Here is a 22,773-nt window from a genome sequence, read left to right on the forward strand (position 1 = left end):
AATCTGTAGGGGCCAGACCTTATGATGGAATACAAATTTTGCATCTTTGAGTAATAACTTTTTTCTGTATTTCATTATAAATTAATTTTTATTTAGACAATGATTGTATTGTAATGTATGAACAAATAAGCATTTGGATATTGAAATATTGTGCAAAGAATTTGTAATGTTTTTGCACAGAAATTTTAATGTTAAGTGAAGTGTACCCTTCTGCAGTGTTGTGGCAGGTCTGGACCACAGTACAGCAGGTGGATGCAGCCCGAGGTGGGACTGACTGGTGCTTTGCCTTTACCAACTGTCTCCCCTGCAGATTGAGCCCTTGGGTTCTGGGGTCAGTGAAGTGGTGGAAGTCCAAGTTCCAGCAAGGGCAGGGCAGTGGAGTCAAGTAGATGGGTCAATGGTTAGGGCAGGAAGATGTAGTAGGCCAGATTGACAAACTAAATAGTAGCAAATTATCCCTATCAATTAAAAAGCAGAATGAAAATACAAACAAAAAACACACTTTGAAATGTCTGTATGCTAATGCCAGAAGTCTAAGAAGTAAGATGGGAGAATTAGAGTATATAGCAGTGAATGATGACACAGACTTAATTGGCATCTCAGAGACATGGTGAAAGGAGGATAACCAATGGGACAGTGCTATACCGGGGTACAAATTATATCACAATGACAGAGAGGAGCACTCGGGAGGAGGTGTGGCACTTTATGTCCGAGATGGCATAGAGTCCAACAGGATAAACATCCTGCATGAGACTAAATGCACAATTGAATCTTTATGGGTAGAAATCCCGTGTGTCGGGGAAGACTATAGTGATAGGAGTATACTACCGTCCACCTGGTCAAGATGGTGAGACGGACAGTGAAATGCTAAGAGAAATTAGGGAAGCTAACCAAATTGGTAGTGCGGTAATAATGAGAGACTTCAATTACCCCAATATTGTCTGGGTAAAAGTATCATCGGTACATGCTAGAGATATAAAGTTCCTGGATGGAATAAATGATACTTTTATGGAGCAATTGGTTCAGGAACTTACGAGAGGGAGCAATTTTAGATCTAATTCTCAGTGGAGCACAGGAGTTGGTGGGGCCGATTGGCAATAGTGATCATAATATGATCAAATTTGAATTAATGACTGGAAGGGGGACAGTAAGCAAATCCATGGCTCTCATGCTAAACTTTCTAAAGGGAAACTTTGATAAAATGAGAAAAATTGTTAGAAAAAAACTGAAAGGAGCAGCTACAAAAGTAAAAAGTGTGCAAGAGGTGTGGGCATTGTTAAAAAATACCATCCTAGAAGCACAGTCCAGATATATTCCACACATTAAGAAAGGTGGAAAGAAGGCAAAATGATTACAAGCATGGTTAAAAGGGGAGATGAAAGAAGCCATTTTAGCCAAAAGATCTTCATTCAAAAATTGGAAGAAGGATCCAACAGAAAGATAAGATAATGCATAAGAGTTGGCAAGTTAAATGTAAGACATTGATAAGACAGGCTAAGAGAGAATTTGAAAAGAAGTTGGCCTTAGAGGAAAAACTCACAGTAAAAACTTTTAAAAATATATCCGAAGCAGAAAGCCTGTGAGGGAGTCAGTTGGACCATTAGATGATCGAGGGGTTAAAGGGGCACTTAGAGAAGATAAGGCCATCGTGGAAAGATTAAATGATTTCTTTGCTTCGGTGTTTACTGAAGAGGATGTTGGGGAGGTACCCCTACCTGAGAAGGTTTTCATGGGTAATGATTCAGATGGACTGAACCAAATCACGGTGAACCTAGAAGATGTGGTAGGCCTGATTGACAAACTGAAGAGTAGTAAATCACCTGGACCGGATGGTATACACCCCAGGGTTCTGAAGGAACTAAAAAATGAAATTTCAGACCTATTAGTAAAAATTTGTAACCTATCATTAAAATCATCCATTGTACCTGAAGACTGGAGGGTGGCTAATGTAACCCCAATATTTAAAAAGGATTCCAGGGGTGATCCAGGAAACTACAGACCGGTTAGCCTGACTTCACTGCCAGGAAAAATAGTGGAAAGTGTTCTAAACATCAAAATCACAGAACATAGAGAAAGACATGGTTTAATGGAACAAAGTCAGCATGGCTTTACCCAAGGGAAGTCTTGCCTCACAAATCTGCTTCATTTTTTTGAAGGAGTTAATAAACATGTGGATAAAGGTGAACCGGTAGATGTAGTGTACTTGGATTTTCAGAAGGCGTTTGACAAAGTTCCTCCTGAGAGGCTTCTAGGAAAAGTAAAAAGTCATGGGATAGGTGGCGATGTCCTTTCGTGGATTACAAACTGGTTAAAAGATAGGAAACAAAGAGTAGAATTAAATGGTCAGTTTTCTCAGTGAAAAAAGGTAAACAGTGGAGTGCCTCAGGGATCTGTACTTGGACCGGTGTTTTTCAATATATTTATAAATGATCTGGAAAGGAATACGACGAGTGAGGTAATCAAATTTGTGCATGATACAAAATTATTCAGAGTAGCTAAATCACAAGCGGATTGTGATACATTATAGGTGGACCTTGCAAGACTGGAAGATTGGGCATCCAAATGGCAGATGAAATTTAATGTGGACAAGTGCAAGGTGTTGCACATAGGGAAAATAACCCATGCTGTATTTACATGATGTTAGGTTCTGTATTAGGAGTTACCACCTAGGAAAATATTCTAAGCATCATAGTGGATTATACTTTAAAATCGTCGGCTCAGTGTGCTGCGTCAGTCAAAAAAGCAAATGGAATGTTAGGAATTATTAGGAAGGGAATGGTAAATAAAATGGAAAATGTCATAATGCCTCTGTATGGCTCCATGGTGAGACCGCACCTTGAGTACTGTGTACAATTCTGGTCAATGTATCTCAAAAAATATATAGCTGCACTGGAGAAGGTACAGAGAAGGGCAACCAAAATGTTAAGTAGGAGGAAAAATTAAAGTTGACAAGCTTAAAAAAAAAAAAAGTTTAAAAAAAAAAGCACCAGCAGTCGGGTGCAGGAAATCGACGCTCAATTGAGAAGCATCTGTTTCCTGAACCCCTGACTGTGCGGCGTTTAGGAAAACAGATGGCTGACGCGGATTGGGTCTAGTTAGCCCCTAGCGCCTTCTTGATAACGCGACCCCCCTCATTTAAATATAGCATGACACCCCCAGGAGGGGTGCCCGGGGCACGTTAAAAGAGCGGGTGCTGACTGTTCAGCACCCGCTTTCTGCACATAATTATTGCATTGGCCCTTTTGGGAGGGGTATTAGCTGCTGTGCAAGGGCTGCTGGTATGGGGGGAGCACTGCAGCACCCTCCTCCCCCCGCCAGCAGACCTTTAATTTCATAATTGCAAGCTACTGCAAGCCATATCGTGGCAAGAACAGCAGAATCAAGCGGTGAAAGCACAGGAGGAGTGAAAATTGTTTGTTTTAAATGATATGTATGCAAGTTGTACACTGCTTAGAATATATTTTCATATAGGTGGTATAAAAGAAACCATAAATTAATAAGAAGACGGTCTGTGCGCTCCTTCCAGGCCCCACTTTCCCTAGCAAGAGCATGTGCAACTATTCTTATTCCTGCACTTCTTCACCGCTCGATTCTGCTAGTTGTTAGAGCAGCGGGGCTACAAATCAGGGAAGGCAGGGTTCAAATTCCATGGCTGCTCCTTATGACCTAGGGTAAGTCGCTTCCCTCCATTGCCTTAAGTACAAACTTAGGACCTGATTTGCTAAGGCTTTTCTCCCATTCTGTGTCAATGGGGAAAAATGCTTAGTAAATGAAGCTCTTGGATTGTGAACCCTCTTGGGACAGGGAAATACCTACAGTACCTGAATGTAATCCATTTTGAAGTGGCTGAAAGGTGGAATAATAAATCCAATAAATACATGATTATGAAATTAAAGGTCTGCCGGGGAGGGAGCCAGGGTATACCAGGCCATGGGAAAGCAGAAAAATCAAAAGGCCATTTCGGGCTGAGTACCACCATAGAGGAATGATGGAGGAGGACCCAGGCCCTGAAGGAATGCTGGCTAGAGAGATGTGAAGGAGTTGGAGTGAAATGCTAGGAAAGGTGGAGGAAAATGATAGGAAAGTGGGAGAGAAGAGAAATGCTGAAAAGTGGGGAGAAGCTTGTTGGAAAGTGGAGGGGGAGTAGAGAGAGGTGAGATGCTGGAAACAAGGAAGAGGGGGAGATGTTGTGGGGGAGGCAGGGAGGGAAAGGGGAGAGATGGGAGGCGATGCAGGGAGAGAGAAGAGGGATATACTGAGGTAAGAGGGGAGAGATGCAAGGGGAGGGAAAGGAAAGAGATGGGATGAGAAAAGAGATTTAGAGAGGGTGTGATACAGGGAGAGAGATGAGATATGCCAAGGTAAGAGGGGAGAGATGCTAGGAGGGAAAGATGCTGAAGGAGAGAGAGAGGGTGATAGAGGGAAAAATAATTGCTGGAATTGGGCGAGAGAAGTGAAATGCTAGGCAGGGTTGAGGGGCGAAGGGATATTTGTGGATTAAGCAACCCCATGAGGGGGAACTGGAGGGTGAAAGAGAAGGGAGTTGGGGTGAAATCTGTGAGTGGGGAGAGAAGAAAAAGATAAAGGCATAGCAGAGGGGAATGAAGCAAAATGAGATGAAATGTGAAAAATCAATGTCGGAGACGTAGGCGAAGAAGTGAAGCAAAGAGTAGGAGAGAGTGAAGAAAAGAAATTGGTCAGAAGTTCCTGCAATAGGAGTTCAAGGAAGATAACTGGGAAAGCAGAAAAAAAAAGAGACTGGACCAATACGATTAGAAAAATAAAGTGACCAGACAATGAAGGTAAAGAAAAGCATTTTGACTTTAGAGCTAGAACGTCAGTTTTGGGAGTATCTCTTAATCTTTGTGCTTTGCTCAGTACACGAGAACATGCATTTCTGTTTGTATTTCTCCAGCATTGCACTGTATGCTTCTTGTGTTCTCATTTCAGTTTCTGCTTAGCACTTGGAAATTTGTGCTTCCACATTCTCTATTTGTGAGGGTCTGGCTGTGTTCTGCTAGTGTGTAGTTTATGTGAAAGGTGCTGTTGCCGAATAGCTTGTTGTGTTTTCCCCATAGGTGGTGTATTGGTGTTCTGGTGCTACATTTGCTGAGCTGCCTTTTTCATAGGGTAGGGTTGCTACAGTTTGAGTCCTGGAGTTATTGCTGTTTTTGTTATGACAGGTTTGCTAGATGTATGCAGGACACTCTATTCTAGGAGAGGTCACCCCAAAGACCTCTAACAGTGCAGGAGGAGAGAGGGAGTGTTGATGGTGGTGACTGGGGGTAGGAGAGGAGGATGTTGAAGGTGGTGGCTGGGAGTACAGGAAGGAGGGGGAATGTTGATGGTGATGGCTGGGGGAGGGAGATGGTAGTGGTGGTAGTAGCTGGGGGAAAGATACTTTTTTCATTTGGCCATAGGTGCCAAATTGCAAAGCTACAACTCTTTCATATCATGTCCTCTAGTTCTACAGCTTCTTTTCTGTCAGGAAAATGTTTGATTCTTGTACATTATTAATACCCTTCAGGAATTTAAGATTCTGTATCATATCCCACCCATCTCAACTCTCCACTAGGGTTTACTTATTTAGGTTTTCAAGTCTCATCTTGTATGTCTTTCAGTACAGGCCCTGCACCATTTGGGTTCCTTTTTCTCTGGACTGTTTCTATCCTAGCCCTGTCTTTTTTGAGATACGGTCTCCAGAACTGAACACGGTTCTCCAGGTGAGGTTCACCAAAGACTTGTCCAGGGACATTATCACCTCCTTTTCTCTACAGGTTATGCCTGTCTCTCTTCAGCCTAGCATTCCTCTGGCCCAAGTCACTAACTTATTGCATTGCTTCACTACCTTCACATCATCAGACGCTATCACCTCAAGGGTTATTTCCTAGTCTGTGCATATCATTCTCACATCCCATTTCATACAGCCCATTTGAATTACTACGCCCCAAATTCAGGATCTGCATTCTTGGCATTGAATCCTAGCTTTCAAATGTTAGACTAATCCTTGAGCTTTCTTAGATCATTTTTCATTCTCTCTGCTCCTTTAGGAGTGTCCTCTGTTGCAGATCTTAATGTCATCCGCAAAAAGACAAACTTCTTTCTAACCTTTCTGCAATATTACTCACTAACTGGCTAATTTTAAAAGGAATGCATGTGCGCCCATTGGTGTGCAAGCGTAGATACACTGCAGTTTTATATCGTGTGCGCAAGTACGCGTGTATCATAAAATACGCCTCCTGCGCATATGTGTGTGCGTAATTTTAACAGGTGGCTTGAGTAAATGACCCGCATGTATTTCCGCTAGAGCTTTAGTGGCTTTTACGCATGTATGCAGGCGGATTTTAGAACATGCCCGCACAAAGAAAAAAACAGTTTTATCCCAGGACAAGCAGGATGCTAGTCCTCACATATGGGTGACGTCGTTCACGGAGCCCTAATGCGGGAAAACTTCTGGCAAAGTTTCTAGAAGCTTTTAACTGGCAGCCTGGGGCTACTGAGCATGCTCGGCATGCCATGATATTCCCTGCCACAGGGGTCTCACTTCAGTCTTCTTTTTTCCGCGCTGCTAACTACATCGCGGTCACAGGAGCCCTGTGAGGTTTTCCTCACAACTTGACAAAAATTTAGTGTCAAATTTGCCCATTACGGGTCTCATTCGCTTTGTCACCGGCTGGTGACAAATACTATATTTTTCGCTATTTTCCATCGACTGATGTCAACTGAAAAAACTTCAGGCTTCGAAAAGTGCCCGGCCTGCAACCGTACAATGTCCATAACGGACCCGCATACCGAATGCATTCGGTGCCTTGGCGGAGACCATGACATCGCTGCCTGTTCAAAATGCCAGGAAATGACGGTAAAAGGCAGAAAACTCCGCCAAGAAAAAATGGCACAAATTTTCCAAATTCAATTTAGTGGCTTTTACGCATGTATGCAGGCGGATTTTAAAACATGCCCGCACAAAGAAAAAACAGTTTTATCCCAGGACAAGCAGGATGCTAGTCCTCACATATGGGTGACGTCGTTCACGGAGCCCTAATGCGGGAAAACTTCTTTTTTTTTGTAAATTATTATTTTATTGGTGTATATCATGCGTTACATTGCAGAACCACAACACAATACCAGAATAGATAAATAACACCAAACAACAGAACAAGCTCTAGGATCAAATAAACATGTACATAATTATACATAGGGGGACATTATGATAATATGACATTCGAAAAATGTAGAAACACCTTGTATGCATATATTCAGTACATGAAAATAAAAGATGTTTTGGATCCTGTGCTAGTGCTGAAACCACAAAAGCAACAGGTAAGGAACCATCAGACAACTGTGTTGGTACTATGATGGGGTTCCATATCCTACTGCGTGTGGTAACCTTCCCTATCATCCCTTCCCACCCCAGACCCCTCCCCCCTCTCCCCCCCCCCCAATCCCTTAAATTCTATCCGCAGATCGTCTCCGCTCTCCTCTGCTTTAGTAGCAGAGCTGGAGTAGCTATAGAGCAGAAATACAACAGTAAGTAAGGCAGCAGTAGGGCGGTAATGCGACTGTGAATCAACCAGCATGGTGACTTGTAAGTGAAGTCCCACAAAGTCCATTATTGTAGACCGTACCCTGTGCACTCATGAAACTATCGTGTCCTCTCCTCCAGAAGGGACTTAGAAAAGGAGCTTTACGACTGGCTGACACTACTCCCCCCAGCCATTGGAGCAGTGTTTCTCCCTGATATATAAGGTTCCCATATTCTGTGGAATTTAGGCAATTTATCATTACGGATAGCTGTTTAAATGGCTTAAGTGATACACTCTATCTAGTCTGGCAAGTATGTCACCCAGCGCCGGCGTCTCGGCTTTCTTCCACCAATAAGCAATCTCACATCTGGTTGCTAAAATCACTTGCATGGCTAGCCATCTTTGCCAGACATTGCCTCCTTCCAGGGCATCTTGCAGCAAACAGGTCCGTGGTGTTAAAGTTACTGATATCTTTAAAGTGTGTTGGATATAAGCCATAACCTCCTGCCAAGTATGTGTCACCATAGGGCAATCCCACCACATGTGCATAAAGGTACCAGCCATACCACACTGTCTCCAGCATTTGTCATTGGATCGAATAGACATCTGATGTAGCCTGTCAGGGGTTAAATACCATCGATATAGTACCTTATAACCATTTTCTTTTAGTAATGCTGAAACTGAGCTACGACCTATACTGAGATGGCATTTCTCCCATACTGTGGCCGGCAAAGTTTCACCAATATCGCGTTCCCATTTCACCTGGTGTGTCGGTTTTGCTCCTGGCTGACCATTTAGTAGTGAGTATATTCTAGAAATTGGTTTCCCAAATTGGTCTGCAGTTTCACAAAATCTAACAAACGGAGCCTTTTCCTGACTGAACAATTTACCTAGTCTATGAGTTGAAAAAAAATGCGCGAGTTGTGTATACGCATAATGATCGGACGCGGTGAGGGAGTATCTATCCTGCAGCTCGCAGAAGGGTACAATTTTATTGTCCTTCCACAATTGACCCAGTGTGGTTAGTCCTTTACTCTGCCATCTCTTAATAAAGGCCCCTTCCATTCCTGGGGGGAATAGTGGGTTATATAAAAATGAAGTATGATGATGGAGAACATTGTCCCCTACGATTTTCCCTTTCCATTTCACCCATGCTTGCATCGCCACTTCTGAAAAAGTCGTAAGGTTAGCCCCTTGCTGTTTGTGGGACGACCAAATTCTATATATTAAGGGGGGTTCCCCCACCAGGCCCCGCTCTATCATTATCCACGGTTTGGTGGTGCTTCTACTGTGCCAGTTAACCACCACTGCTAAAAGGCTGGCATAGTAGTACCAAGATAAGTTAGGGACATTCAGACCTCCATGTAGCTTATCTCTATACAAGACAGAACGGACCACCCTGGGAGGCTTACGCTTCCATATAAAATGAAACAGCTTTCTCTGCCACGGTTGTAAGGCTTTATCTGGGACCCTGACAGGGAGCGTCTGAAACAAGTAACAATATTTTGGTAGAACTGACATCTTTACAACAGCTATGCGCCCCATCCAGGATAGACTCAACCTATCCCATCTATCCAGATCGTTTTGGATGGATTTGGTTAAGGGTTCATAGTTTAAGGCAAACAGCTGTGTGAGGTTAGAACATATCTTGACCCCTAAATATTTTACCCACGATTTAGCCCTTTTAAAGGGTAATTGATCCGCTAGTGCCTTGTATCGGGCCGCGTCCATTGAAATATTCAGCAATTCTGATTTATCCTCATTCATTTTGAACCCGGACACTTTCCCAAACTTCCGGATTTCCTGAACCAATTCTGGCAGTGATATCTCCGAGTCAGTAACGGTGAACAATAAGTCATCTGCAAAAAGAGAGATTTTATAATCACATCCCCCCACCGGGATACCCTGGATTGTCCTTAAACTTCTAATCCGTGCAGCGAGGGGTTCTAGTGTGAGAGCAAACAAAAGTGGTGAGAGCGGACACCCCTGCCTGGTCCCTCTCCTAACCTCAAATGAAGTAGAGTATGCTCCATTAATCTTAATACGAGCCTGGGGATGGTCATATAATTTAGCCACCCAATTGGTGAAGTGAGCCCCTAGCCCCATTTTGGTAAGGACTTGGAAGAGGAACGGCCAATGAACTCTGTCAAAGGCTTTTTCAGCATCCACAGACAGAAGAGTGGTGGGTATATTATTCTTCTGAACATGTTCAACTAACTCAACCACTCTCCTGACATTGTCAGACGCTAGTCTGCCTGGTATAAATCCCGCTTGGTCAGGTGCAACTAAAAGCGGAGCTACCTGACCCAGGCGTCTAGCCAAAATTTTTGCCAGAATCTTCAGGTCAATGTTAATGAGTGATATCGGCCTGTAAGACCCACACAGTGTGTGGTCCCGTCCCGGTTTAGCCAATATAGTGATCCCCGCCGTGTTGGCCTGGGAGGATATCCGGCCAGATGTCCTTAGACCGTTAAACATATTTGTTAGGGAGGCCCCTATTGTCTGACCAAAGACCTTGTAAAATTTCCCCGTGTATCCATCCAACCCCGGTGCTTTCCCCGTTTTCAGCTCTTTAATAATCTGCATCGTTTCTGGGATAGTCACCGCTCGATCTAGAATCTCACTAGCTTTCCCGTCTAGTACCGGGAGATTTAGGTTCTCTAGATAATGAGAGACGTCCGAGTCGAGGATTGTCCCATCCGAGTCATATAGCTCCTGGTAAAATTTATTAAACCGTTCCCCAATCTTCCCCTGGGAATGAATATATTGTCCATCAACATCTCTAATTTTGGTAATTTGGGATTTAGCCTCTTGTTCCTTTAATTTCCTCGCTAGCTGTTTGCTCGCCTTGTTCCCGTATTCAAAGTGTCGCTGTTTAAGTAGGTCAAGCTGATGGGCCAGCCGTCCCAACTCCAAATCTTGCAACTCCCTACGTGCCTCCTTTAACTGCTGCAATATATGGCTCTCCCTGAACTGTTTGTGACGGAGTTCTAGTACTGCAATAGATTCCAAAAGGTGTAATCTTTTCTTTGCAGATTCACGTTTAACATGTGTTGCCCGGGATATAAAAAGGCCCCTCAATACCACCTTGAGACTTTCCCATAGAGTGCCTGGCGATACCTCCCCATCATCATTATTGTCAAAAAAGTCCTGTATGCCCTTTTTGATCTCCTCTACGAAATCTTTGTCATCTAGCAAGAGGTCATTGAGTCGCCAAAACCTTGTCCCCTGGGCGTCTCCTGCCTGACTTAATGTTAACCAGATCGGAGCATGGTCTGACCAAGTGATACTGCTAATGTCAGTATCCAAAACTCGGCTTACCAGAGCTTTGTCTATCAAGAAGAAATCAAGTCTCGAATAGGACTGATGCGGGTGAGAGAAGAATGTGTAGTTTCGTGTCGAAGGATTCAGTAACCGCCAGTTATCTATAAGTCCCCTATCGTCAATGAGGTGCCTTAGTGCTAAACTTCCCTTTCGGCCACCACCAGGTCTAGAGCCCGTGTTATCCAAGTATGGATTCCTAGTGATGTTAAAATCCCCCCCTAATATTAGGTGACCCTCCGTCCACTCCCCAACTATTTTAGATATCTTATGGAGGAAATCCGCTGGGTCACCTGCTGGTGCGTATATGTTGGCCAATGTATACACTACATTTTGTATGGTCACCTTCAATAAAATATATCTACCTTCTATATCTCTTAAAACCGTGCCCACCTCTGCAGTAATATGCTTGGAAAGCAATATGCCCACCCCACAATATTTACCCTCTTTTGTGGCGGCAGCATGATAATATTGGGGAAAATCCTTGGAGTTCAGAAGTTTTTCAAATCTTTTTGCCAAGTGTGTCTCCTGACAAAATACAATATCAGCCTTCTGGGTCTTCATGTCATGAATAAATGTTTTCCGTTTCCTCGGGTTGTTTAACCCTTTTGTATTGATAGAAACTATTTTCAGACTAGCCATCTACCTGAGTAATAAGATGGGTAAGGCACATTTCTGGCCCCCATGCTGGTATAAGAAACTGTGTAGACACGGTACATGTCTCAGCCGCCCTATGCTGCGCGCTCCAAACTTATGCCACGGATCTGCCTTATCTGGAAGTGTAATGCCCTGACCCCTCCCACGCCCCCCCGTCCCTTCCCCTTCCCTTAGTGACCCACTCATCCAGCCGTGGATCTCGCCTTTTGAGAGCGATGACATCATCGGGCAGGCTCCTCCCTCATCCCCCACCATCTAAGTGTAACCAAACCTGCATCAACCATTCAACAATCACATAACTTAGTGCAAAAACACCATCCAAACTTTAACCAAAACCAAAACTTGGGCCGTCTTTGAGATTCGCCAATATGACCTTACGATAAGTCCGTGTGCCGCCAGAGCTTTCAGGAAGCTCTAAATTGTCCCTTCACCTCATCCAGGGCCTTTAGACGTGGAAAGTTCTTCTGGGTGTCTACGTAGCCGCTTCCCTCCCTTAGGCACCCTCTGCCACCTGGGGTATTCTCGCTGACGTGTAGTTTCCGTGCTCTCTGCCGCTGAAGATCTGTTTTCTGCAGGAAGAATGCCAGCCGCTCTAAGAATGTCCTCTGCTTCCCACACTTTCTGTACCCTGGAGGTTATCCCATTAATAGTGAAGCTGAGGCCAAAGGGAAAGAGCCACTTATAGCGAAAGTTCTGCGCACGTAAAGCTTGTACCACGGTTTTGAACTCTCATCGTTTCTGGATAGTGGGTGAATGCGAGGTCCTGAAAAATTTCTATCTTATGACCTTTCCAGGTCACAGTCTCTTGTTTCCTGGCGAACCCCATCACTTTTTCCTTGGTAGCAAAATTGTGAAAACATGCAATTATGTCCCAGGCTTGATTATTCCTCGGGGCTCCAAGTGTTCTGTGTGCCCTGTCTAGCAATATACCGGTGACATCTGCCGGGCTGTCGCCTTCCCCTAACAGCTGAGCACATATTTCTTGCACCACCCTGGCACTGTCGGAGAAGGTCGCCTCCTCAGGGATGCCCCGGAACCTAAGGTTGGATCTACGCAGTCTATTCTCCATATCCTCCATATGTCTGGCCAATTCATCGTGCGAGTCCTTAATTTTTTGATAATCTGTGTTCAAGACCTGGACTGCGGCTTGTTGCTCTTCCAAACTGTCTTCTGTAGACTCCACGCGGTGCTGGAGCTCAGTGACGTCCGTTTTAATGCCCGCTACGATTTCCTCCAGCTCCTGACGAAACTGAGCCATGTCCTCATGCAGGGCCCCAAACCATGCTTTAAACTCCTCTCTGGTGGGAATCGGAGTATCCCCTTGCCCCAGGGACCCCTGCATTACCTCTTCTGCCGGTCCTGGCGCTGATCGCGGCCCGTCCGCCATTTTGGCTCCCTCCTCTGATTCCAACTCTGCCGCGGCAGCGACAAAAGAAAATTTTTTAAGGTCAGTTTTTTTTTTTGGCAGCCGTCATCCCTACGCTTTGGGCTGCAGCTGGGTGGTTTTGCTGCGAAAACCGAGGCCTGGAAGCGCCGATGGCAAGCGATTTTGGTGCCGGGGATGAGCAGCTCGAGGCTCAAGCTGCCGGCCTGCGCGGTGACGTCATCCGCTCTCTCATGCGGGAAAACTTCTGGCAAAGTTTCTAGAAGCTTTTAACTGGCAGCCTGGGGCTACTGAGCATGCTCGGCATGCCATGATATTCCCTGCCACAGGGGTCTCACTTCAGTCTTCTTTTTTCCGCGCTGCTAACTACATCGCGGTCACAGGAGCCCTGTGAGGTTTTCCTCACAACTTGACAAAAGTTTAGTGTCAAATTTGCCCATTACGGGTCTCATTTGCTTTGTCACCGGCTGGTGACAAATACTATATTTTTCGCTATTTTCCATCGACTGATGTCAACTGAAAAAACTTCAGGCTTCGAAAAGTGCCCGGCCTGCAACCGTACAATGTCCATAACGGACCCGCATACCGAATGCATTCGGTGCCTTGGCGGAGACCATGACATCGCTGCCTGTTCAAAATGCCAGGAAATGACGGTAAAAGGCAGAAAACTCCGCCAAGAAAAAATGGCACAAATTTTCCAAATTCAATCGGGGCCTTCACCGACGACTTCCACAAAATCTTCGCCGGTAGGCATAACAAAGAAGATACTGATCAAGAAAAGACTTCCGGAGGGTTCGGGGGATGCCTCCTCTCCAACACCCTCCGCATCATCGACAAGGTCGGTATCTGAGCCACGTTCAAAGCATAAACACCGGCATCGATCGATTCCACCGCTTCCGCCGCCGGAGGAACCGATCCCTAAGAAGCAAAGGATTTCCTCTACTTCGGTGCCATCAGTTCCGGAATCGATACCATCTACATCGCAGCAAGTATCAACTTCGATTCCTGACTTGACTGCTTTAATTAAACAGATAGTCACTGATGCCTTGCAGCATCAAATTCCGGCGTCATCGTCTATGCTGACCACCGGGTCGATGCCGACAACCCTGTCTGCCGACGGAATCATCTATGTCTCTCCCTTCGATACCGGCTTCACAGCCATTGCCGGTGACTCTGCCGATGATGCCGACACCTCAGTCGATGCCGGCAAATATGCCGATGCCAGTGATGACTTCATCGATTCCGCTGATGACTTCTTCGATGACGGTTCCATTTTCATTACATGCACCATCGATGCCATCTGTTCCTTCACAATTTCCGATGCCTTCTATGCCTGCCAGACCTATTTCATCGATGATTCCAATATCGATGTTCACCTTCCATACTTCATCGAAGCCACCTATGTCACAATCGATGTCTCTCTATACAATGGCACCGTCTAAATCACCTGTATCAAGGAAAACATCTTCCACTCAAAAGTCATCGGGGAAATTTAAACACTCTTCATATCCAGCTATCTCCACAGCTCCAGATAATTCCACTTCTGAAGCACAATTACATAGCATCCTCACTAAAAGGTATCAAAACCTCCTAGCTTCATTGCCCATAGCACCTGGACAAGAAGAAGAGGACAGAGAGCAATCACCGGACCCTCAAGATCCCTTACAAGGACCTTCAGGGGTACCTGAACCTCCTCAGTATCACCTTCCTACTTCTGATACTTGGTCAGACACGGAATCTGAGCATTCCTCAGAAGATTTCTTGTCTGAGGCTTCTCTACCTCAAGCCAAAAAGCAGTCACCTCCAGAGGACCTTTCATTTTCCTCTTTTATACAAGAAATGTCTGAGTCCATACCCTTCCAACTCCAGGCTGAAAAGGATGAGAGGCAGCAGACGCTTGAAATTTTACAATTTGTAGATCCTCCTAAGCACAATCTAGCCATTCCAGTGCACGAAGTGCTATTACAGCTTCAGTAGAGGATAATGGTATCATCCATGTACAACCCCTGCTGTAAATAGGAGAGTAGACTCTACTTATCTCGTTCAAGCAGCCCCAGGATTTGAGAAACCTCAACTTCCTCACAATTCCCTGGTTGTGGAATCCGCCCAGAAAAAATCCCGCAGATCCAGGACTCATGCCTCAATCCCTCCGGGAAAGGACAGTAGATTCTTAGACCTAATGGGCAGAAAAATCTACCAGGGAGCCATGCTCAACTCAAAAATTGCTGCATATCAGCTCTACATGACGCAGCACCAGGGGAATCTCTGGAAACAAATTGAAGAGTTTCTACCCTCTCTGCCTCAGCAACAACAGGAGGCAGCACAACAGATTATCCAAAAGGGTTTGGATGCAGGAAAGCATGAGGTAAGGGCAGCCTATGATGCTTTCGAAACCTCATCTAGAACAGCAGCATCCGGCATCAGTGCAAGAAGGTGGGCCTGGCTAAAGGCTTCAGATTTACGCCCTGAAGTCCAGGACAAATTAGTAGACCTTCCCTGTCAGGGAGATAATTTGTTTGGCACTAAAGTGCAGGATGCCGTTGCTCAGCTCCGAGAGCATTCGGAAACATTGAAGCAACTCTCAACGTTACCTCATGACCCTGCAACTCACATAACTCGCAGACCACCACCTAGAGAGGCTAAACGTCCCTTCTACCGACCGAAGAGATACTATCCTCCGGCCTCTAGGTCAAGACCTCCAAGGTCTCAACAACGGCCGCAACAGAGACAACAACGGTCTGCAAGGCCACAACCACCTCCTCAAACAGGTTCTACCTCGGGCTTTTGAAATCAATTTCAGAGCACAAAGCCAATTTCCCAACCCATTTCCCACCTTACCAGTTGGAGGGAGAATATTCCATTTCTACAAAGAATGGACAACAATAACAACCGACCATTGGGTCCTGTCCATAGTTCATCAAGGCTACCGCCTAGACTTCTTATCTCTCCCTCAGGAGTTTCCACCACAAAACTCCTATCTCAATCACATACCTCACTTGCAAACAGAATTATCTGCTCTTCTGAAGGCAAAAGCTGTGGAACACATACCACACACTCAGAAGGGAAGAGGATTCTATTCCCGGTATTTCCTAATTCCAAAGTAAACCGGAGGCCTACGTCCCATTCTAGATCTCAGAAATCTCAACTAATTCTTAAGAAAAGAAAAATTCAGGATGGTTTCGCTAGGCACCATGCTTCCACTAATACAAAAGGGAGATTGGCTTTGTTCTCTGGATCTTCAAGATGCATACACACACATTCCTATATTCCCACCTCATCGCAAGTATCTGCAATTCACAGTAGGACATCAGCATTTCCAATACCGAGTGTTACCATTCGGCCTGGCTTCAGCTCCCAGAGTATTCACCAAATGCCTGGCAGTGATAGCGGGACATTTGCACAAACAAGGTGTTCATGTTTTTCCTTATCTCGACGATTGGCTAATCAAAAGTCAATCACAAGAAGGAGCAGTAAATTCTCTGCATTACACGATAAAATTACTTCACAAGCTGGGATTCCTCATCAATTATCAAAAATCCCACCTAAGCCCTTCTTATCTACTCCAGTTCATAGGAGCAGAATTAAACACAAAGCTCGCACAGGCTTTTCTTCCAGAAGATCGTGCACTCACACTGTCCCGGTTGGCGTATTCAATTTCCATACAAAAACAAGCAACAGCTCATCAATTTCTGATCTTACTAGGCCACATGGCTTCAACGGTTCACGTCACTCCTATGGCGAGACTTGCCATGAGACTAACCCAATGGACTCTTCGATCACAATAGATCCAAGCCATTCAACCACTACATTATCAAATCCAAGTCACCCACCAACTACACTCTTCGCTACAATGGTGGACAATCAAGGACAATTTACGCAAGGGCCTACCCTTTCAAAAACCGGTCCCTCAGATAACATTAACTACAGATGCATCCACCTTGGGGTGGGGAGCTCACACAAACTCTCTTCAAACTCAGGGAACTTGGACAAAACTCGAAGCCACATATCAAATCAATTTTCTGGAACTTCAAGCTATACGTTATGCGCTACATGCGTTCAAGGACTGCCTTTCACACAAGACTGTACTGATCCAAACAGACAATACGGTAGCCATGTGGTACATCAACAAACAGGGAGGTACGGGCTCGTATCTCCTTTGTCAAGAAGCTGCACAAATTTGGGACTGGGCCTTGAGTCACTCAATGTTCCTACAGGCCACTTATCTAGCAGGAATTCAAAATGTCTTAGCAGACCGACTCAGTCGCCAGTTCCAACCACACGAGTGGTCCCTGAATCCCTCGATAGCGACCAAGATATTCCAACGTTGGGGACAACCAACAACAGACCTCTTTGCGTCGCATCTGAATCACAAAGTGGACAACTTCTGTTCTCTACACAAACAGAAGAACCAGCCAGCCAAGGACGCTTTTGCTCGCCCTTGGAACTCAGGCCTACTATATGCATATCCTCCAATACCGCTTATCACCAAGACACTGGTGAAGCTACAACAGGACAAGGGGTCCATGATACTCATAGCCCCATATTGGCCTCGACAAGTATGGTTTCCCACATTGCTAGACCTTTCAGTCAGGGATCCAATACGTCTGGGAGTAGCTCCCAATCTCATAACTCAGGATCAGGGTCGGTTGCGACATCCCAACCTTCAATCACTATCCCTGACTGCATGGATGTTGAAAGCTTAATCCTACAACCACTCAATCTTTCAACTAATGTTTCTCAAGTGCTTATAGCTTCACGCAAACCTTCCACAAGAGAATTATTCTTTCAAATGGAAACGGTTCACTTTCTGGTGCAAGCAAAACAATATTGATCCCTTCACTTGCCCCACGACTTCTCTTCTAGACTATTTGTACCATCTTTCAGACTCTGGTCTTCAGACTTCATCAATCAGAGTACATTTGAGCGCAATCTCAGCTTATCATAACAAGATAGGAGATGCACCTATATCCACACAACCTCTTGTCAGTAGATTTATGAGAGGTTTAACTCAACTTAAACCACCAATTCGGCCTCCAGTCACACAATGGGACCTGAATCTGGTTTTAACAGCATTGATGCTTTCTCCCTTTGAACCCATACATTCCTGTGATTTTAAATTTCTCATATGGAAGACTATCTTTCTTGTAGCCATCATATCAGCTAGAAGGGTTAGTGAGTTACAAGCACTTGTCACGTATGAACCTTATACAAAGTTTCTCCATGACAGAGTGGTTCTCCGTACACACCCAAAATTCCTTCCTAAGGTAGTTACGGAATTCCACTTAAATCAATCCATAGTTCTCCCCACATTCTTTCCAAGACCTCATTCTCACCAGGGGGAAAGAGCTTTGCACACTTTGGACTGCAAACGTGCGTTATCTTTTTATTTGAATCGCACTACGTCCCTCAGAAAATCCAATCAGCTTTTTGTATCCTTTGATCGAAACAAGCCAGGTAAAGCAGTGGGAAAGCATTCTCTATCCAATTGGTTAGCAGATTGCATACAGTTTTGCTATGAAAAAGCAGGCCTTCCTCTCCAAGGGCAAGTAAAAGCACATTCAGTAAGAGCAATGTCAACTTCAGTAGCACATTTTCGTTCAGTGCCAATCATTGACATCTGTAAAGCAGCAACATGGAGTTCTCTTCACACCTTTGCAGCTCATTACTGTTTGGACAAGGAAGGACGACAAGATTCAGCCTATGGACAATCTGTCTTAAAGAACTTGTTTCCAGTTTAATCCCAACTCCTTCTACAACCAACCTGCTGTGATCTTCGGCTGCATCATTTCCTCAAAAACGCATCACTGCTACCTGCATGGACAATGACTCAGCCTCTAGCTTGCTAATCACCCATATGTGAGGACTAGCATCCTGCTTGTCCTGGGATAATTATCTTGTAATAGGTGTTATCCCAGGACAGCAGGATGTAGTCCTCACAGAACCCACCCGCCACCCCGCGGAGTTGGGCCTCAGACGTTTATTTTCCTTTGCTAACGCTTATTGCTACATACCAGACTGAAGTGAGACCCCTGTGGCAGGGAATATCATGGCATGCCGGGCATGCTCAGTAGCCCCAGGCTGCCAGTTGAAAGCTTCTAGAAACTTTGCCAGAGGTTTTCCCGCATTAGGGCTCCGTGAATGACGTCACCCATATGTGAGGACTACATCCTGCTGTCCTGGGATAACACCTATTACAAGGTAAGCAATTTTGCTTTCCATTTGGTCCACCAGTTTGTCCAGTTGATATTGAGATCTTGAACTCTCCTCTGCGTCTTGATCCTGCAAGCCCCCCCCCCCCCCCCTGCTTGACTCTAAACCCTCATGCTGTGCTGAAAACCCTAAAACTCCAGATCTCCAGACTTGCTCCTCATCAGGATCAGCAATAATGTTACACGGATAACTCATTGACGTGCACCGTGGTCAGCTTTTTGAAAATTCAGAGTTAAGCACATAAGTCTTGGCCCCTGGAACACCCATGCCCGGTCCCCTTCTTTTTGACATGCAATATCACTAGCCGGACCTGCACTATGGAATTCATTGCCACTGGAAACAAGATTACAGAGAGACCTAAAACTCTTTAAAAAAAAAAGTTTGAAAACATGGCTTTTCAAGAAAGCATTTAACATTGAGAATGGAAATTCTGAAGTCTAATTGAACAAGCTAAGTCACCATATACCACACCTATAAGTATACATTATCATGTAATAGCTTAAGAGATCTGTAGTAAGTAAATTGAGCAACAGTTGTATGGTTTTCATGAACCAGTAAAAGGACAAGATCCAGACCACACAACACACACCTTATATTATGAATACTTGTTACCGATAAACATCCTGGCACATTGTTAGTAAGAATTTTACCAAATATATATTTACGTGCCTCATTGTAAACCGTTGTGACGGTGCAATACTAAACGACGGTATAGAAAAGGTTTTAAATAAATAAATAAATAAAATAAATACTTCATGGCTTCTTAAAATTTGCATTGCTAACGCGTGGCCCACATACACATTTATTATGGCCGCTTTTGCGCAAGCAATGCTTTTAAAATCTACTGAAGAGAACCAATCCCTGAGGCACTCCACAAATCATCCTTTGTGCCTCAGAGTGAGTTCCATTTACCCTTACCTGCTGTCATCTACCAGCCAACCAATTTCTAATCCCTTGCACCACCTTGGGACCCACTCCCAGGCTTCTCATTTTGTTCATGAACCTCTTATGCAGAACTGTGTCAAAAGCTTTGCTGAAATTCTTGTAAATTACATCTAGTGCTCAACCTTGATGGTAATTATCTAGATGTTTTATGCGACCTTTCTCTGGTGATCTGGCAACCCATATCTCTTACTTCAGCTTGGTCTCCATTAATTTTCCCATCATCAAAGTAAGGCTAACTGTAGTTTTGTCTCCTCTTTATTACTTTTGTGAAGCAGGATCATAACCACCCTTGTTCAATCTTGCAGCACCACTCCTGTCTCCAAGGATCTATTGTACAGGTTCAGTCAGTGAATCCTCCAGCACTTCTCTAAGCTCCCTTAGTATCCTAGGATGTATCTTATCAAGCCTCATGGCCTTGACTACCTTCAGTTCCATATCATTCCTCAACGCTGCTGCCTCATATCTCCAGTGTCACCTCTTCGCATGAAGGTACAGATTCACAGATTATACAAAATTCGAACATATGATTTCAGCACTGATAGAGCACATTTACCACATAGGTAGCACACACTGAAGACTGATCTGATATATGGTTCACTGTGGAGAACTGAAGCCTCCGTTTCTCAATGCTCTTTTGTGCATACTCCTTTGCCTTGTGTTTCTTCCTTTGTGATAGTAGTGACCATGGGTGCAGGCTAAGAACTTAAACTGGCACCTGCCTATACTAACCTTATACTCAGATGTATTTTTTTTATGGATTAGGGCTGCTACTTTTGAGATAACATCAGGACCTGGTTTGTTGTCTCATTACAGTTTCTGCAGTGTACGATGTCACCTTAAATTTCCGAGGAAACACCAACCCATCACTGCTGGGAATCCTGCATGGGAAGAAGTATCAGGCAGACATGTGTGTCAGGTGAGTATTATTACTAGATGTGTGCATTACCAAGACATTCGTGCAGAGTAATTGTATTAGATAAAGGGACCGAACTTGTTTAGAGATGGTTTTCCTAGAGGGGAGCTATGGTGAGTACTAACCTTTACAGTCTGAGTTGGATTTTGGCTGGAATCATGTTTTAATTAAACGCTGAGCATCCCATCCCATCAGACCTGCGACAGGAACTCTGCCTACCAACATTCAGGAAAAGGCTCAAAACATGGCTTTTTAAAAAAGCCTTTCCAGACCCCAACTGATCCTTATCTCACCGTCAATTTACTATCAGACTTCACCAGTACACTGTTAACAATTACCCTCACAACATAAATTCTACAACATTGTAAATAATTGCTCTCTCTGTTAAATTCCTATTGCCTTTTTCTTTTTCTGCTCCCAGTTGTGCACTTCCCTGTTTTATTGTAACTGCAATTTTCTAACCACGCATCTGTTAAAGTTTATTGTATTCTCACTTTGGTTTTTCCCCCCCTTGTTAAATGTAAACCGGCATGATGTGACGCCTGTCATGAATGTCAGTATAAGAAAAACACTAAATAAATAAATAAATATTACACCCTAGTGCTATTGATTTTACTCATGCCAGAGCCAGTGATTCTAAGTCCCGACTGGATTATGTATTAATCTCTGAAAATTTATTTCCTCAATTGCTTGAAACCAACATTGAATCATTAATTATATCCGATCACTGCCCGGTGGTTTGTGCTATTCGGGGGCCAACCCAAGGACAGACTTTGCTGATTGGAGGATGCCACCTTGACTTCATCAAGATAAGGCATTTTCACATTTCTTGCTGAGCCGCTGGCAGGAGTAAGAGTGGCTAAATGCCCAACATAAGGAGGACCCAGTCTTATTCTGGGAGGCTGCAAAAGCAGTGCTCCGTGGGGATATCCTTACCTATGTTATAGCAAAGAAAAAGGAATTAAATCAAGATATCCTAGCTCTCACTAAACGTCTGAACCAATTAAAACAGGAATTGTATCGCTCAAAGTAGAGTTTGACTCCATCCACAAAATGTTAAATGACAATCTGCACAAAAGGACTACTGCATCTTTTCTATCACTGTGCCACAAACTGTTTGTCTTTGGAAACCGCTCGGGCAAGTTGCTGGCGAATTTAGTGAGGGGGAAGTGAAATTCTGCCTTTATAGCGGGGGTGCGCTCGCAGTCCGGGAAAATTAGTGGCTTACACGTAAGGAGATTAGCAATGTTTTCAGAGAATTTTATGCACGGCTGTACACAACAGAGGGAGAACTGGAGCCAGCATGTCAGGTTTTTTGGGTGGGTCCAGGTCCCTCAATTAACATCCCACCAGTTAGCAGAACTTGATAAACCCATTCAAACATCTGAGATTGCCTCCGTGATCTGGGCTTTGCCGCTACTTAAGGCACTGGGGCCAACAGCTTTGCTGCCCACTTTTATAAGGTACTATCACCGCATGTACATGACAGCCTTGGGCGTCTTTTTGACAAAATAGTTCAAGATGGTGCTATGGCAGGCTCGGTCCAAATGGCGCACATTATTGTCGTCCTGAAGCCGGGTCGTGACTCATGGGAGCCATCCTCTTATCGCCCCATATCGTTATTAAACGTAGACATCAAAATCTATGCTAAAATTATAGCTAATCGGCTGGCAGAGATACTACTTCTGTGATTTCTAAGAGTCAGGCGGGATTTGTTAAAGGCTGCCGCTCAAGTACCAATATTCACCACCTTACTATGCTATTGGAGATCTGCAAGAGGGGACGCTTCATTGATCCGATCCTGATAGGCTTTGATGCGC

The 22,773-nt window shown here is 44.5% G+C and overlaps 1 protein-coding gene across 11 annotated transcripts in view; it reads left to right on the forward strand.

Annotated features, from left to right (window-relative positions):
- AGPAT3 (1-acylglycerol-3-phosphate O-acyltransferase 3) overlaps positions 1-22,773 on the forward strand; it is a 156,459-nt gene that overhangs the window by 89,271 nt on the left and 44,415 nt on the right. For all 11 annotated transcript variants that reach the window (XR_003852851.1, XR_003852850.1, XR_003852848.1 and 8 more), the window contains one exon: positions 20,854-20,956. Coding sequence is in view for 7 of the 11 variants with exons in the window: in XM_029578489.1 (XP_029434349.1) it covers positions 20,854-20,956 (103 nt within the window). In the remaining 4 variants the exon portion in view is untranslated. The remainder of the gene's footprint in view (positions 1-20,853; positions 20,957-22,773) is intronic.

This window comes from Rhinatrema bivittatum, chromosome 15 (assembly GCF_901001135.1).
Source record: "Rhinatrema bivittatum chromosome 15, aRhiBiv1.1, whole genome shotgun sequence".
NCBI lineage: Eukaryota > Metazoa > Chordata > Amphibia > Gymnophiona > Rhinatrematidae > Rhinatrema > Rhinatrema bivittatum.